Source organism: Rattus rattus, chromosome 7, assembly GCF_011064425.1.
Source record: "Rattus rattus isolate New Zealand chromosome 7, Rrattus_CSIRO_v1, whole genome shotgun sequence".
NCBI classification, from domain to species: Eukaryota; Metazoa; Chordata; class Mammalia; order Rodentia; family Muridae; genus Rattus; species Rattus rattus.
This window is the reverse complement of record NC_046160.1, coordinates 2,175,774-2,191,996: the sequence shown is the minus strand read 5'-3', so window position 1 is coordinate 2,191,996 and position 16,223 is coordinate 2,175,774. Positions and strand designations below refer to the sequence as shown.

At 36.7% G+C, this 16,223-nt stretch overlaps 1 protein-coding gene across 2 annotated transcripts in view; it reads right to left on the bottom strand.

The window, feature by feature from the left end:
* Nucleotides 1-16,223, bottom strand: part of Nrxn1 (neurexin 1) — a 1,103,898-nt gene that overhangs the window by 595,168 nt on the left and 492,507 nt on the right. For both annotated transcript variants that reach the window (XM_032907818.1, XM_032907826.1), the window contains one exon: nt 2,444-2,882. In XM_032907818.1, coding sequence (XP_032763709.1) covers nt 2,444-2,882 — 439 coding nt within the window. The remainder of the gene's footprint in view (nt 1-2,443; nt 2,883-16,223) is intronic.

Genomic DNA, 16,223 nt, shown 5'->3' with positions numbered 1-16,223 from the left:
ATTATTATGACTTTAATTTTACCTCAGATTAAGAAAATTAGTAGTTACACTGACATCAAATAGCTATGATTCTTTTAATAATTTAGTATCAAAGTCAATGAAATCAGTTGCTGAAAGAGCAGCTCAGAGGTTCCAGTCGCTCACTACAACCAAAACACTGTAGCTTTCTAAAGGGTTTGGGGATTTAACTAGGGGTGGCCCAAGGAATTCAGTTCTTCAGCATTCCACAAGGCAGCCCAAACTGTCCTGTTGAAATAGCCATACTATTTCTCTTTGTGATATGGAGACCATTTTGATAGAACCTTTGAACATAATTGATATAAAAATGGGTAAATTTAACTGAGATTCCATGTTTCTTAGTTTGAACTCAACTGCAAATGTTTGCACCTCAACAGCAAAATTCAGAATACTCTGGGTAAATCGAAACTGCAAATATATTCATTCAATTTTTAAAAGGCAGATCTATGCCAGATCAATTCACTGTGCAAATATAGAACTTAATTAAAATACTATATATAAAATATTAACAGCTGTGGCTATTAAAATGACATTATACTCCCCTGAGCAAGGCTTACATAATGCAGCTACTCTCTTCAACTTATTAAAGGGCAAAACTTGGCTTTACTTTTCACACTGTTTGTTCCAATTATTTATCTGATATTTTAATCATAGAAAAATAATTTGCCATCAAAATATTAATAAGCAAAGGGATGTCCATTTTCCCACTGGATTCCAACAAATATCTCATGCTTTAATTCCTCTGCTGGTTTATAAATAAAACTTAAAATAATGTTCTATTCACGCAGTACAAAGCTGAGCTTTCTGAGTAGTGGTAGTTGCTGTCTGTCTATATGTCTGTCTATATGTCTGTCTGTATGCTCCAGTGAAGGTTTCTATGCAGCAGATAATAAACACACAGTAATGATGATGAAAAAAGACATCAGGCCCATGACATTAGATGTCCTCTCCCATAAGAATTGTGGGGTTTATTTACGATAGTGGTACGATTATAACGGGCTCCATTGAAAAGTTCATTAGTTCTTTTTCCTTTAGGAACATGTTATTGTGTGTGCTATGACATGTACATACATATATTAATGCATATGTAAATATACATATATACATAATTCACATGTAATTCTAAAAGTAAGTATTTAAAACATATGTCTGTTATCAAATGAGACCTACATGGGCTTGGTCTTGTCGTGTCATGTGTAACTGACCTGACGTCTTCTGCGGTGTTTGTTTGTTTGTTTGTTTGTTTGTTTTTAGTCTTCTGAACTTCCAGGTACAACAAAATAATCTGATTTGTTTTATTGTTATAAATTGAGTCAAAATTATATTATAACATATCATTCAATTTTATCTCTTCTTCAAAGTCATTATTAAAATTATATTCTAGGTATATTTGAAGTAATACCAACTACAACCTAATATTTCAAACTCTAGATCATGCCACGTTCCCATGTTCACTTTAATTCATTTACTTGAAAGTTCCTAAGGATAAATTAAATACTGTCTCTTCCAGAGAGTCTGAGACAGGGCAGAGAGCTTATTTTTGTTTTCTGCATTCCATTCTGCAAAATTTCTTAGTTTACACCAAAGAAACAGAGATGAACCTAATCCCCAACCTTTTTACGGTAATGACACTTAGGAAGCAAATTTTTCCCAAAAAGAAGGGGGATAAAAATCTGGAGTGAAAAACAAACAAACAAACAAAAAAAACAAAAGAAAAGATTAAATAATATTTTAAAAATAAGTAAATATAATAAATATGTAGAAATTAAAAAAGAGACAAGTTGGGGTTAAAGCACTGGGTTCTGAGTTTCTACTTATTCAGAAACCGTAAACCAACCCTTCCTCCATTTTCTGACTTCCAGCTCTTCATCCTATTGCATAAAAAGGTACCTTTCTGGTTGATTTTTTTTTTCTTTCTTCCAAGTTCATACTAGACAATGTCCAAATCTTTAAGCAACTTTTAAAGTGCAATGGAAATATGTCTTTTGAGAAAACTTCCCTCTTAAGTGAATAATGACAGAAAATGAAACCAAGGGGCAAAACCAACTTTTGGAATTTCAAACTTCTCAAAGAAAAGTTGGTTAAGAGGAAATTTAAATCCCAACACAGTGACAGAAGTGTTTTGCACACAACACTGATATATTTTCATGGATTGATTATTTTTATATTTATTTTTTTGGATTTTGTAATTAAATGGTCAGTTACCTTCAAATGTCCAATGACATAAAAACATAGCTGAGTCTATAAGAACTCTATAATCTGTTATCTGCAAATTCAGGATAAAATTTCTTACACAATCTGGTACTTGATGTCTTTTGAGAAAACTTCCCTCTTAAGGGAATAAAAGCAAAAAATGAAACCAAGATGCAAGCTATTTGATCATTTGCATTGTAGGTTCTATTAGCACAGTAAAATGCTAAATTACCTGACCGTCCATCCCTCTGGAAATCCACGTGATACCATTCTCCATCATTGACTTTCTTCTGAAGGGCTTTGATTTTTATAGTACCTGATCCCATGTCTAAGAGGAGGTACAAGTGGCCATCCAGCATTTCAATAGCAAAAAAGTCAACCTTCATCATCTGCGGGTGCTTGGCATCCTTCTGATGTCTTGGCTTGCCATGGCTGAACAAGATGAGGCCATTTGGCTCCGTTGTACGGAAATCAAATGATATTGAGCCTGTTTTCTTTGCATTCCACTTAGGCAAAGAAATGAAAGATTCCGGGGTCTCAAAAGTGATTGGGTCTAAGGTTGCCACATTTTCACACTTAAAAGCCACCACGCCATGGATCTTCATCTTAGGATCTCCTTGCTTGGCAAGTCGCGATAACTCCAGTCTTACATCATTATTTTTATATACGACCTGTGGGTAGAGAATAGCAGTGAGGATACAGACTCTATATATGTGTAACTTGTCTGTAGCTCATGAAAAAACATAAAATACTGATTTTATTGTAATTTTCAAACAGATAAATTTCAGCCAGTAACTCACTTGAATAACAACCGTTTGATTGTTTAGCCAAAGTGGAAAAATGTGTAAACCCAGAAGCTGAGATAGATACATCCATTATGCATCTTAACCTTGTAAAATTATTATGAGAAGTAGATGTGCTGAAATTCCCCACAATCCCCACTAAAACTGAGATGCCAAAATCCTGTCTTGCACTGGACAGTGGTAATAGCTGAGTACTGTTAGGAGATATAGAACTATAACATGTGATACAGTCTTCAAAGTTTTATTCAATATATGATCCTGCTACTTTATTTTTAATTAATGAAAATGTCAGGTAAATGTTCTGTATTGTTTTCCAATGTACTTCATCTTAAGGGACAAGGTAGTTCTTGTTGCTTGGGGGTTGGGGGGTAGTCATAGAGCTTTTTCGACATGAAATAACACACAGGGAAAATTACATTAAATTAGCAAAAATTTTGATATGAAGATAAGAATCATACCTTTTCTTACAAAATTCATATGCTGAGTAATCACATTTATACACAAACAGCTTATACAAACATAATGGTGAATTAGTTATTTATATAAAGATGAGTATAACTCTATCTAAGGGGTAGAAAATGTCCCAGAAACCAATATTGCCAGGTTCTAAATTCATTTATTCACAAATAATATGAACCAAACTGACACAGAATGCATGTAATGACTTAATAAGAAAATGCATTTAAGAGAGAAAATCTGTATCAAGGCAAGATAATGTCAACTGCATTATACAACTTAGATAATAGCTATTATATCAGCCTACATGAGAAGAGATAGCTATCTCTTTATCATACCTAAAAAATGACTTCTACTGTTTTCTGTAAGTTAGAAAAAATAGAAAATGAAACCCATACACATAATTGGTTTTTATATTTGATTTTCATCAAATAAATAAGAGAGATCTTTTCAATGTTGAGCCTGTGGCTCCAGTTTTCTTTTATCTTCAGGATGGATTACTATAAGGCACAGGATATCCTTTATTCTTTGAATAAATATGTACAATGGCTTAATAAGCATCCACTAACAACAAAAGAAGAGAAAATGAATTAAGTCATCACAAAGGAGAATTACACTAATTCTTAAGAATACTGTCTTGAAAGGGGGGAGCACTATTATGCCTCGGGGAAGTTGATTTAGGGTCGTCTTTCTTTGGAGATCTTTAGCAGTGGAGAAAATGTTCTTTCTGGGTGATTTTCAAGGCTCTCATCATGGCTTTTGTGCTGCCCATTCTGCTACTTTCTCACCGCTCCTTGGGATTTTATGAGACTATTTGGAGATCATTTGTGCATTCATTGAAACAGCATTTTCTGATCTGCGTGACACAGATGCTTCCATTCATCAACAGTAACTTGTTAGCTGTAAACTCCAACTGCTTCCACAGAAGTGGATGTTTCTAACGTGAAGGAGTCGGCTATGGATAGTTAGTTGTCTTATCTCATGAATAGGACATCATGAATAGGAGAGAGTTGGAGGGCATGAGATTAACGAAACTGTTAGCAATGAATTTAGTTGCAATCTTACAGTTTTGTGCATTGTAACAGTGAGGGAATTTGGGAAGATACTAAGAAGAAGTAGGAAAATTTCCCTTGGCCATACAAACTACCCCCAGCTGAGATGAAATGAATTCCCACCTTGATCTACATCTTTGTATAAGTAGGAACCTTGCTCACTCTTGCATAGCATTAATTCAGTGCCCAGCATACGTCATCATTCCATGTTTTCTTTTTTTTTTTTTCTTTTTTTTTCCGGAGCTGGGGACCGAACCCAGGGCCTTGCGCTCGCTAGGCAAGTGCTCTACCGCTGAGCTAAATCCCCAACCCCTCCATGTTTTCTAAGAACAAACCAAGTTCACTTTGCCAAACCAAGTTCTCAGGTCATGGACTTTATTAAAGTGTTATAATTATAGTTTTGGCATGCAAATAGAATATGCAAAAATGTGGGATTGTGAACCAACATCAAAACCATTGTGCCACAAATGTATTTTTCTAGAGAAATTTTTAAGCATTTGTGAATGTCCAGTTTGTTGACATGTTGGCCTATACACTGCACTGGAGAAACTCATGTTAAAGTTCATTCTGTAGGGTATGAATTACTTCTATAGTGAATAATGCCCACATGTAACCTAGAGAGATGAAAATTTATTTTCAGAGCAGATTCATATTGTTCATTTTTCTTCCCATTCTGTGTTCCCTGAAAGGCTTTCATGGGAAACAGAAAAGCAATTTGAGACATATACACTTTTCACTGTCAGGTTACCACAATTCTTTTATCTGACTCACCTTCCATAATTACCCTATTTTCAAGAGTTAGACTTACTCTTATAATGACCCAATTCCAGTTCAGTTAGTCTAACAAGTGCCTTTAAGTATTCTAAGCATTCTTAGAACTCATGTGTAAACTATTTTTACTTTTCTAAAAGAATTTGGTGTTTAATCATAGGGCTACTTTATGATTGCTCATGGGATTGTGTTTTATTTAAAAAGTAGAGTTCTCCCCAGTGAACTAGACTGTTGGGGGGAGGGTGGGGAGGGGAACACCCATAAGGAAGGGGAGGGGGGAGGAATGTTTGCCCGGAAACCGGGAAAGGGAATAACACTCGAAATGTATATAAGAAATATTCAAGTTAATAAAAAAAAAAAAAAGACAGCACTGGCAATATTATACTCTACTCACAGGAAATAGAGCACAGGTAGAAGGCAGAAGGGAAATTAGAAAGGAAAACAAGATCATTAACTGTTGCACAGGTAAGAAATATGAGTCAGCTTGCAAACAAAATATTGGTCTTCTCCAATGCAGTCTCACTAGGTTTATAAGCCACACTTAAGAGTAGGCCCCAGGATGAGCCTAGATTATCAACACAGAAGCAACTCAGTGGTGGTTTGTAGAATGGACATTTTTTGCTTGTTTATTATTGAAAGACTCCCAGAGCGGGAGACCAATATAAAAAAAAAAAAAAGTAGAGTTCTACTCTTAACTAATACATACATACACATATATAGAGATGATATATATTCAATTTAGTCATTGGTAACACTAGTGAATATTCCTTTAAATCTAATTTTAGAATCTAAGCATTCAAAGGAATATTGATATAGTTTTAAATCATTTCAAAATGCTGAATTTAATCTCCCTACTCCATTGGCTGCTACCTACCTATGTATGAAAGGAAAACAGACAAGATATAACTATCAAGACTTTGCACTTTGCTTGTTTTAATTTTTGTTTGTTTAGTATTTAATCTGCCATGTAATTTTAATGCATTATTATTACATTTCCTTTTTTATATGTTAAGAACTTTAAAATGCCTCTTTAAGCTTAATATACAAGAATACAAAACAAGTATGTAAGTATAGACTTGCATTTGAGGTAGATAATGCTGAATATTTATTCCTGATCTTGATAATAATACTGAAAAATGTATCAACAATGAAGAGAAAATGATTATAGTTAGGGAATGTATAACAGTACACACACACATACACACACACACACACACACAAACACACACATATATATATGTGTGTATATATATACATATATGCCCTATTTTAATTTGCATACTAAAATCTTTGCTTAGTGACTTCTGTGTATCTTATGTTCCTAATTTCTAAAGAGAACAGGTCAAAAGGAAAGGCATTCCATGTGTGAATTCGTGGACTGTTCTCCTCTTAGTGTATGTAATTTGAAGCAGAAATAAAAACCACATGTTTTGTCTGTCCTTATGCTGTTGCCCTTATGATGTGGCTTAAGATGTGAGCATAATGTCCCCTATTTTGAGGCAAATTTGAACAATAAAGTATTAGAAAAGAGAAAGTTCAGACCACTTAAAGTATACAGAGGTACCTTGAGCATTATGCTAAAGGCTTCTACAGAGGCAACTGATAGATAGACACAGCTCTTCTGAGGAAGTCAGGGTATATGTAATTAATAGGGAATCATTTACTATTCACATGAGGAATTTTAAAATTAAGGATATGCATCAGTTAAGAGATTTCAAGGAAATTCTTAAATTAATTAACATGCAATAATGACATCTTTAAAGAATAAACTGTGACAGCATGTAGGGTGGCAAAAGCTCTGTGAAACAAGGAGCTATGCAGATAGATGTCTAGGCATTGCACTGGAGGGAGCCCACCCGGAAGAAACAAGGGCATATTTTAAACCATCCTGAATTTTCTTCCCATATTTGAGAATGGTTACACATGAAGGGGTTTCCTTTTAATTTTCTCCTATCTGGGATCACTCCATGACTCCTCTCGGCATAGCAGTGAATGTGTCTGAAACACAACCAGAAGGTAGTCCACAGGCAAGGAATAAAGAGTCATTTCAAACTAGCAGGAAGTTGTACTTGGCTGAAGACATCTCAAGAAAGAACTTAAAATGTATCAAAGCTCTTATATTTGATATATTAAATTATTTTTAAGCAATGTCCTAATGATATGTTCAATTTATTCCTATATGCACTTTAGGTACATACTAAAGCAACATACTTAAGAAAATGTCAATTTGTCCCAGTTTCTGCCTACGTCTGGTAGCTAAAAGCCAGTCACCACGGAAAACTGACACACCTGAGAGCAGAGGTTAAAAACAACGCTTCTGTTTGAGCAACCTGCCTGCAGGCCTCAGGACACACAAGCCCAGGAGCAGCCTGGGACAGGACCCGTTGGGAATCTGCCTGTGCCTGGAGCTGAACCAGTCCCACATCTCTCTGTACCCAAATTCCGTGGGAACAGAGTTAGACTCTCGAAAGTGCAAACATTCCTGCGAGGTCAGGAAAGACTTCCACTTCTGCTCACGTTCCTGGCCCAAGAATAATCTTCCTAGTACCCTCTGAGCACAGGAAGCTAGGAGCAGTCAGGGGCAGCACCCTTCCAGTTTCTACCTGTGCCCAGAGCTGGAAGTCAGGCACCAAGGAAAGCTGACACACCTGAGAGCAGAGGTAACACCAACTCTTCTGCTCCAAGCAACCCTTATGCAGGTTTCAGGACACACAAAACCAGGAGCAGTCTGGGAAAGGGCCCTTCCATTTCGGTCTACTCCTGGAGCCAAACTGGTCCCACAGTTCTCATACCCAGATCAAGCTGTAAGAAAACAGGTCTACAGGAGTGCTGGCACACAGGCTTACAGGAGGGTCAAGCCACTGTCAGAGACAGCAAGACAAGCTAACACCAAAGACAGTCTGGTGATGAGAGGCAAGCACAAGAACATAAGACTACTAGGCATAATCAGAGACCAGTTCTCCCACCAAAGCAAACACTAGATATCCATGCAGAACAGAAAAGATTTGGATTCAAAACCACATCTCATGATGAGGCTAGAGGACTTTAAGAATGACGTAAATAACTCCCTTAAAGAAACACAGGACACCACAGGCTAAAAAGTAGAAGCCCTTAAAGAGGAAACACAAAAAAATCCCTCAAAGAATTACAGGAAAACTCAACCAAACAGGTGAAGGAAATGAACCAAACTATCCAGGATATAAAAATAGAAATAGAAACAATAAAGAAATCATAAAGAGAGACAACACTGGACGTAAGAAATCAAGGAAAGCGATCAGGACTCATATATACAAGAATTACCAACAAAATAGAAGGGAGACTCTCAGGGGCAGAAGATACCATAGGAAACATTGATACAATTGTCAAAGAAAATGTAAAATGTAAAGAGCTCCTAACAAAAACACAGGAAATCCAGGACACAATGAGAAAAACAACCTAAGGATAATGGGTATAAAAGAGAGCAAAGATTCCCAACTTAAAGGGCCAGTAATATCTTCAACAAAATTATAGAAGAAAGCTACCCTAACCTAAAGAAAGAGATGCCCATAAACAAACAAGAAGCCTACATGGGGGCTGGAGAGATGGCTCAGAGGTTAAGAGCACTGTCTGCTCATCCAGAGGTCATAAGTTCAATTCCCAGCAACCACATGGTGGCTCACAACCATCTGTAATGAAATCTGGTGCCCTCTTCTGGCCTGCACGTGTACATGCAGGTGGAACGCTGTATACATAATAAATAAATCTAAAAAAAAAAAAAAAAAAAAAAAGAACAAGAAGCCTACATAACTGCAAATAAATTGACCCAGAAAGGAAATTCCTTCTGTCACATAATAGTCAATACACCAAACTCCCAAAACAAAGAAAGAATATTAAAAGCAGTAACAGGAAAAGGTCAAGTAACATATAAAAGGCAGACCTATCATAATTACACCAGACTTCTCACCAGAGACTGTGAAGGCAAGAAGATCCTGGGCAGATGTCATAAAGACCGTAAGAGAACACAAATGCCAGCCCAGGTTACTGTATCCTGCAAAACTCTCAATTAACATAGATGGAGAAACCAAGCTATTCCATGACAAAACCAAATTTACACAATATCTTTCCACAAATCAAGCCCTACAAAGGATAACAGATGGAAAATTCCAACACCAGGAGGGAAACTACACCCTAGAAAAAGCAAGACAGTAATATCCTTGCAACAAACCCAAAAGAAGGGAGACACACAAGCAACTCCACCTCTAACAAAAAAAAAAAAAAAAAAAAAAAAAAAAAAAAGAAAACAACAATCCTTATTCCTAAATATCTCTTAACATCCATGGATTCCATTCCCCAATAAAAAGACATAGACTAACAGACTGGATACATAAGGAGGACCCAGCATTTTGCTGCATGCAGGAAACACACCTCAGTGACAAAGAGAGACACTACCTCTGAGTAAAAAGCTGGAAAACAATTTTCCAAGCAAATAGTTCCAAGAAACAATCTGGAGTAGCCATTCTAATATAGAATAAATTCAACCTTCAACCAAAAGTTATCAAAAATGATGAGGAGGGGAACGATATTCATCAAAGGAAAAATCCACCAAGATGAACTCTCAACCTGAATATCTATGCTTCAAATGCAAGGGAACCTAATTCATAAAAGATACCTTAGTAAAGCTCAATGCACACATTGCACCTCATACAATAATGGTGGGAGATTTCAACAACCTACTCTCATCAATGGACAGATCATGGAAATAGAAACTAAACAGAGACATAGAGAAATTAACAAAAGTTATAAACCCAATGAATTTAACAGATATTTACAGAACATTTCATCCTAAAGTTAAATGAAGATCAGATAAACCATCTAAATCATCCCATAACTCCTAAAGAAATTGAAGCAGTTATTAAAAGTCTCCCAACCAAAAAAAGGCCAGGACCAGTGGGTTCAGTGCAGAAATCTATCAGACCTTCATAGAAGACCTCATATCAATACTGTTCATACTATTCCACACAATAGAAACAAAAGGAGCACAACCCAATTCCATCTATGTAGCCACAGTTACACTTATACGTAAACCACAAAAGACCCAACAAAGAAAGAGAACTTCAAACAAATTTCTCTTATGAATATTGACACAAAAATACTCAATAAAATTCTCGCAAACTGAATCCAAGAACACATCAAAACAATCATCCATCATGATCAAGTAGGCTTCATTTCACGGATGCAGGGATGGTTTAATATATGGAAATCCATCAATGTAATCCACTATGTAAAAAAAAAAACCTCAAAGGAAATAAACACATGATCATCTCATTAGATGCTGAGAAAGCATTTGACAAAATTCAACACCTCTTCATGATAAAAGTCCTGGAAAGATCAGGAATTCAAGGCCGTACCTAAACATAGTAAAAGCAATATATAGCAAATCACTAGCCAACATTAAACTAAATGGAGAGAAACTTGAAACAATCCCACTAAAAATCAGGTACTGGACAAGGCTGCCCATTCTCTCCCTACTTATTCAATATTATACTCGAAGTCCTAGCCAGAGCAATCAGAAAACAAAAGGAGGTCAAAGGGAAACCAATTGGAAAGGAAGAAGTCAAAATATCACTTTATGCAGAAGTTATGACAGTATACTTAAGTGACCCCAAAAGTTCTACCAGAGAACTACTAAGCCTGATAAACAACTTCGGCAAAGTGGCTGGATATAAAATTAACTCAAACAAATCTACTGAAAGGATATACCAGCTGAGAAAGGAATTAGGTAAATGACACCCTTCACAATAGTCACAAATAACATAAGATATATTGGTGTGACTCTAACTAAGCAAGTGGAAGATCTGTATGCCAAGAACTTCAAGTCCTTGAAGAAAGAAATGGAAGATCTCAGAAGATTGAAAGATCTCCCATGCTTATGGATTGGCAGAAATAATATAATAAAAATGGCCATCTTGACAAAAGCAATCTACAGATTCAATGCAATCCCCATCAAAATCCCAACTCAATTCTTCATAGAGTTAGAAAAAGCAATTTGCAAATTCATTTGGAATAAGAAAAAATCAAAGATAGCTAAAACTATCCTCAACAATAAAAGAACTGGGGGAATCACCATCCCTGATCTCAAGCTGTGTTACAGAGTAATAGAGGTAAAAAATTGTATGATATTAGTACAGAGACAGGCAGGTAGAGCCATGGAAAACAACTGAAGATCCAGAAGTGAACCCACCCACCTCTGGTTGCTTAATATTTGACAAAGGAGCTAAAACCATCCAGTGGAAAAACACATAGCACTCTCAACAAATGGTGCTGGATCAATTGAAGGTCACCATGCAGAAGAATGCAAATTGAACCATTCTTACCACCTTTTACAAAGCTTAAGTCCAAGTGGATCAAGGATCTCCATATCACACCAAAGAAACTCAAACTAATAGAAGAAAAAGTGGAGAAAAGCCTTGAACACATGGGCATTGGGGAAAATTTCCTGAACAGAATACCAATTTCTTATGTTCTTAGATCAAGAATCAAAAAATGGAACCTCATAAAATTACCAAACTTCTGTAAGACAAAAGAGACTGCCATTAGGAAAGAACTGCAACCAACAGGTTCAGAAAAGATCTTTACCAATCCTACATCTGATAGAGGGCTAATATCCAAAATATATGAAGAACTCAAGAAGTTAAACTCCAGAGAGTCAAATAACCCTATTAAAAAGTGGGGTACAGACCTAAACAAAGAATTGTCAGCTGCGGAATATTGAATGACTGAGAAGTCTCTAAAGAAATGTTCAACATCCTGAGTCATCAGGGAAAAGCAAATCAAAACAACCTGAGATTCTACCTCACACCAGTCAGAATGACTAAGATCAAAAACTCAGGTGACAGCAGATGCTGGTGAGGATGTGGAGAAAGAGGAACACTGCTCCATTGTTGGTGGGATTGCAAGCTGGTACAACCACTCTGGAAATCAGTCTGGAGGTTCCTCAGAAAATTGGACATTGAACTACCTGAGGACCCAGCTATACCTCTCTTGGGCATATACCCAAAAGATGCCCCAACATAGACAAAGACACGTGCTCCACTATGTTCACAGCAACCTTATTTATAATAGCCAGAAGCTGGAAAGAACCCAGATGCCCTTCAACAGAGGAATGGATACAGAAAATGTGGTATATCTACACAATGGAGTATTACTCAGCTATCAAAAACAATGACTTCATGAAATTCATAGGCAAATGGATGAAAATAAAACATGTAATCCTGAGAGAGGTAACCCAATCACTAAAAACCAAACATGGTATGCACACACTGATAAGTGGATATTTAGCCTAAAATCTCAAATTACCCTAAATACAATCCACAGACCACATGAAGCTCAAGAAGGACGACCAACGTGCAGATGCTTCACTCCTTCTTAAAAGGGGGAATAAAAATATTCATAGGAGGGGATATGGAGAGAAAGTTTGAAGCAGATACTGAAGCAATTGCCATTCAGAGCCTGCCCCACCTGAGGATTCACCCCACATACAAACAGCCACCAAACCCAGACAATATTGCTGTTGCCAAGAAGTACATGCTCACAGGAGCCTGAAATAGCTGTCTCCTGAGAGGCTCGGCCTGAGCATGACAAATACAGAGATGAATGCAAGCAGCAAACCATTGAATTGAGTTCCCGTTGGAGAAGTTAGAGAAAGGTTTGAAGGAGCTGAAGGGGCTTGCAACCCCATAAGAACAATACCAACCAACCAGAGCTCCCAGGGACTAAACCACTACCCAAACACTATACATGGACAGACCCGTGGCTCCAGCTGCATATGTCTCAGAGGATAGCCTTGTGCAACAATGAGGGGAGAAGCCCTTGGTCCTGCCAAGGCTGGACCCCCCTGCCAGTGTTAGGAAATGTCATGGTGAGAAGTGGGTTGTGGTTGGGGAGAGGGAACACCCTCATAGAAGAAGGGGGATGGGGGACAGGATATGGAGGCTTATGGATGGGAAACCAGGAAAGGGAATGACATTTGAAATGTTAATAAAAAAAGAAAATGTAATTTTATTCACTCTTCTGTACATATACCCAGGCCAGTTCAGTATATATATATATATATATATATATATATATATATATATATATATATATCTCAAGTGTTTGTTCAAGCAACATACACTGAAATTTAAAATTTCTATACTACTAAATATGAATTCATTTATTCTAAACAAATCAAAGTTGCTATAAGTGGTATGTGATATAAATTATAGTGTATGATATATCTCTCAAAATATATTAGTAGCCAGGCACATTTGTATGTAGCTTTATTCCAACACCTTGGAGGCAAAAGTAGTTGGATCTCTAGTAGTTTGAGGGTAGACTGGCTTATCTACTGAATTCCTGTCTCCAAGGGAAATGATAAATATATAATATAGATCAGTGAATATCATACATATAACCAAATATACACACATGATATTTGATAATTTTAAACTGAAAAAGTCCTTGTTAAAAGACCTGGCAAAGATCTTCAACACAAAGCAGAGTTTTGCATTTCTAAGGTTTGCACTACCCACACAAAGACTGTAATAAAAAGAAAAATAAATAGATAAAAGGAGAGGAGAAGAAAAACTCACTTGTCTTACAACTGAGAGTAGAAAATTAAGTTAAGCATGTTGGCTCCTGCAATTCCAGCCCTCAGGAGGCAGAGGCAGGAGATTATCCAAGCAGCCTTGGCTACAGAGTGTGTTGCAAACCAGGGAGACTTTGTTAAATAACAAAGCAAAAGGAAGCTAGAACAAAGGGAGGGATTTTAACATGTTTTCTATGTTCTGACCACATGGGGAGACAGATAAATAAACGAAGATCACTGGTGACACTTAAGTATCATATGGTTGGGCACCATCCTGACTTCTACCAATCAAAATTTATTCTGAATCTCATTTCTTTAAAGAGACAAATGAACATTTCGTTGGCATTAAAAGGTCATGGGGCCAGTAGAACTGTGAGACATAGATTTGTTCTTGATAAACATGGCTGTACCACCCATGCACTTCTGTGCTGTGGAGGTGAATGAATGAGGGGGAGGAACGAAGGACTTTGAGAAAGAAAGGGCAGACGAACATGATTCCTACACAAAGTAACCCGATAGGACGCTAAGAAAGCCATACAACACCAAGACACCTTAATATTAGTGAGAGGAGCACAGGGAATTTCACGGATGGTAGAGCTTATTTTAAGGAAGGATGATTGGGGTTTTTCCTAGAGGAAGATTTGGTGGTCTTACCGCTAATTTAATCCTATTCAGAGGTAGACTGCAGACAAAATCTTTAGGTAAATATGTCACGTTCTCCAAACAAAAACAACAAATCTTTTCATTAGAAAAGATTAAAATTATAATAACATTTATCAATAAGAGCTCTTGACATTTAAGTTTGTTAGCGTCTGGAAGGGAAAAAATCCACAGTACTCTATGTAATGTAGAGAAACATTTTGTCTCAGACTCAGTTGAACAACCTAATGTGTCCTGTTCATAAAAATGAAATAAAATCATCAGTGCTTTGCCCTCCCTACATAAAATAAGTAAAGCCATGTGGACAGCTCTAGATGCAAGCTGATAAAGATAACTTGGAAATCAGGCTGTCCTGCCCCAGGTAATAATTTCCTATACTGCGGCCTTCAGTGCTCTCCTCAGTGAGCAGCTGAAGAATCAGGACCAATAAACCGTGGTGCCTGTTTTTCCCACAGCAATGATTTTACAATAACTTTAGGACAGGAATTTCAGAAAATTGGTCTCAAACTTCAGTAATGTCACATTTGACATGGAGCTGCGAACTCGTTCCCCAGTGAGAGCACTTATTTAGACACTGAAGGAGACACTGAGAAACAACAAAATAGAATGTTTACTGTTACTTAAGAAGTAGCAAATGAAGATATGTTTAGCATTAATCTCTCATTAATCTGCAGAAATAACGTACCATAAATTAGGGTTTAAAGTTTCTGTTCCAAAACAGCAGCTACTGCTCAAAGGGGAAAGGTCTGGTGACTTTATTAAAAAAAATCATTAATCTGTCAGTCTTGATAAGGGAAACATAATCATAATCATGACTAACTTGGTAAGGAAACTAATCTTCCCAGAAATCAGTATAATTTCTTTGAGCTTCAAAGAGCAAGAATGAATGTCTTGTCTAGATTAACAAAAATTACTAATAAAAATTACTTTAGCATTCTTACACCCATGAGTTCAATGAAATTTCTTCTACTATACAATTTTACATTTTTTAATGAAGTGGCCATATGTGGAAATACAAAATATATAATTTAGTTTGTATTTATATATCAACTAGTCATATATGCATCTAGTATGTATACATATATGCCCAAGTTATAAAATAAAATACCATTTACTATAAAGTCTTTCTTTTCCCTACTGTGATGAGTCAGTAGGCGTTCCTTGTGAATTTGGAATGTACCATTTTCCCAGTTCATTATTTTGCCATCCTAGTCTTATAAACTTCTTCCCAGAAATATTTCATAAGCATAGTATTTTGATGTAAATTATGCTCCATGGTTAAAAGTACGTGCATGTGTGTTTGTATGTAAAACCTTTTTTGATATAGATTTGAACTATTTGAAACAAGCACTTAGAAGTTGGCTCTGCTGAAACGACCTGACTCCTGATCTAGCCCACAAGGTAACCAAAGGCAGGATAAAAGCCTTGCATCTGTGCCTTTCCTTGGCATCCTTGCTGGGACATCTGCTTGCCTCTGCCCATGAGCATAACTACCACTCAGTGTTGGTCTACCCTTCCTCATCTGCCTTCAGGGCTTAAGGTACAGAGAACCCACTGTATTAAATGGCAGTCATTCTGTGGAACCTCCAAAGATAGTCACTGGGACCAAGCTCTTCTGGCCCTTAGAAAAGAACAATAATACGGGATGCTGAAGCTGTACCCCGA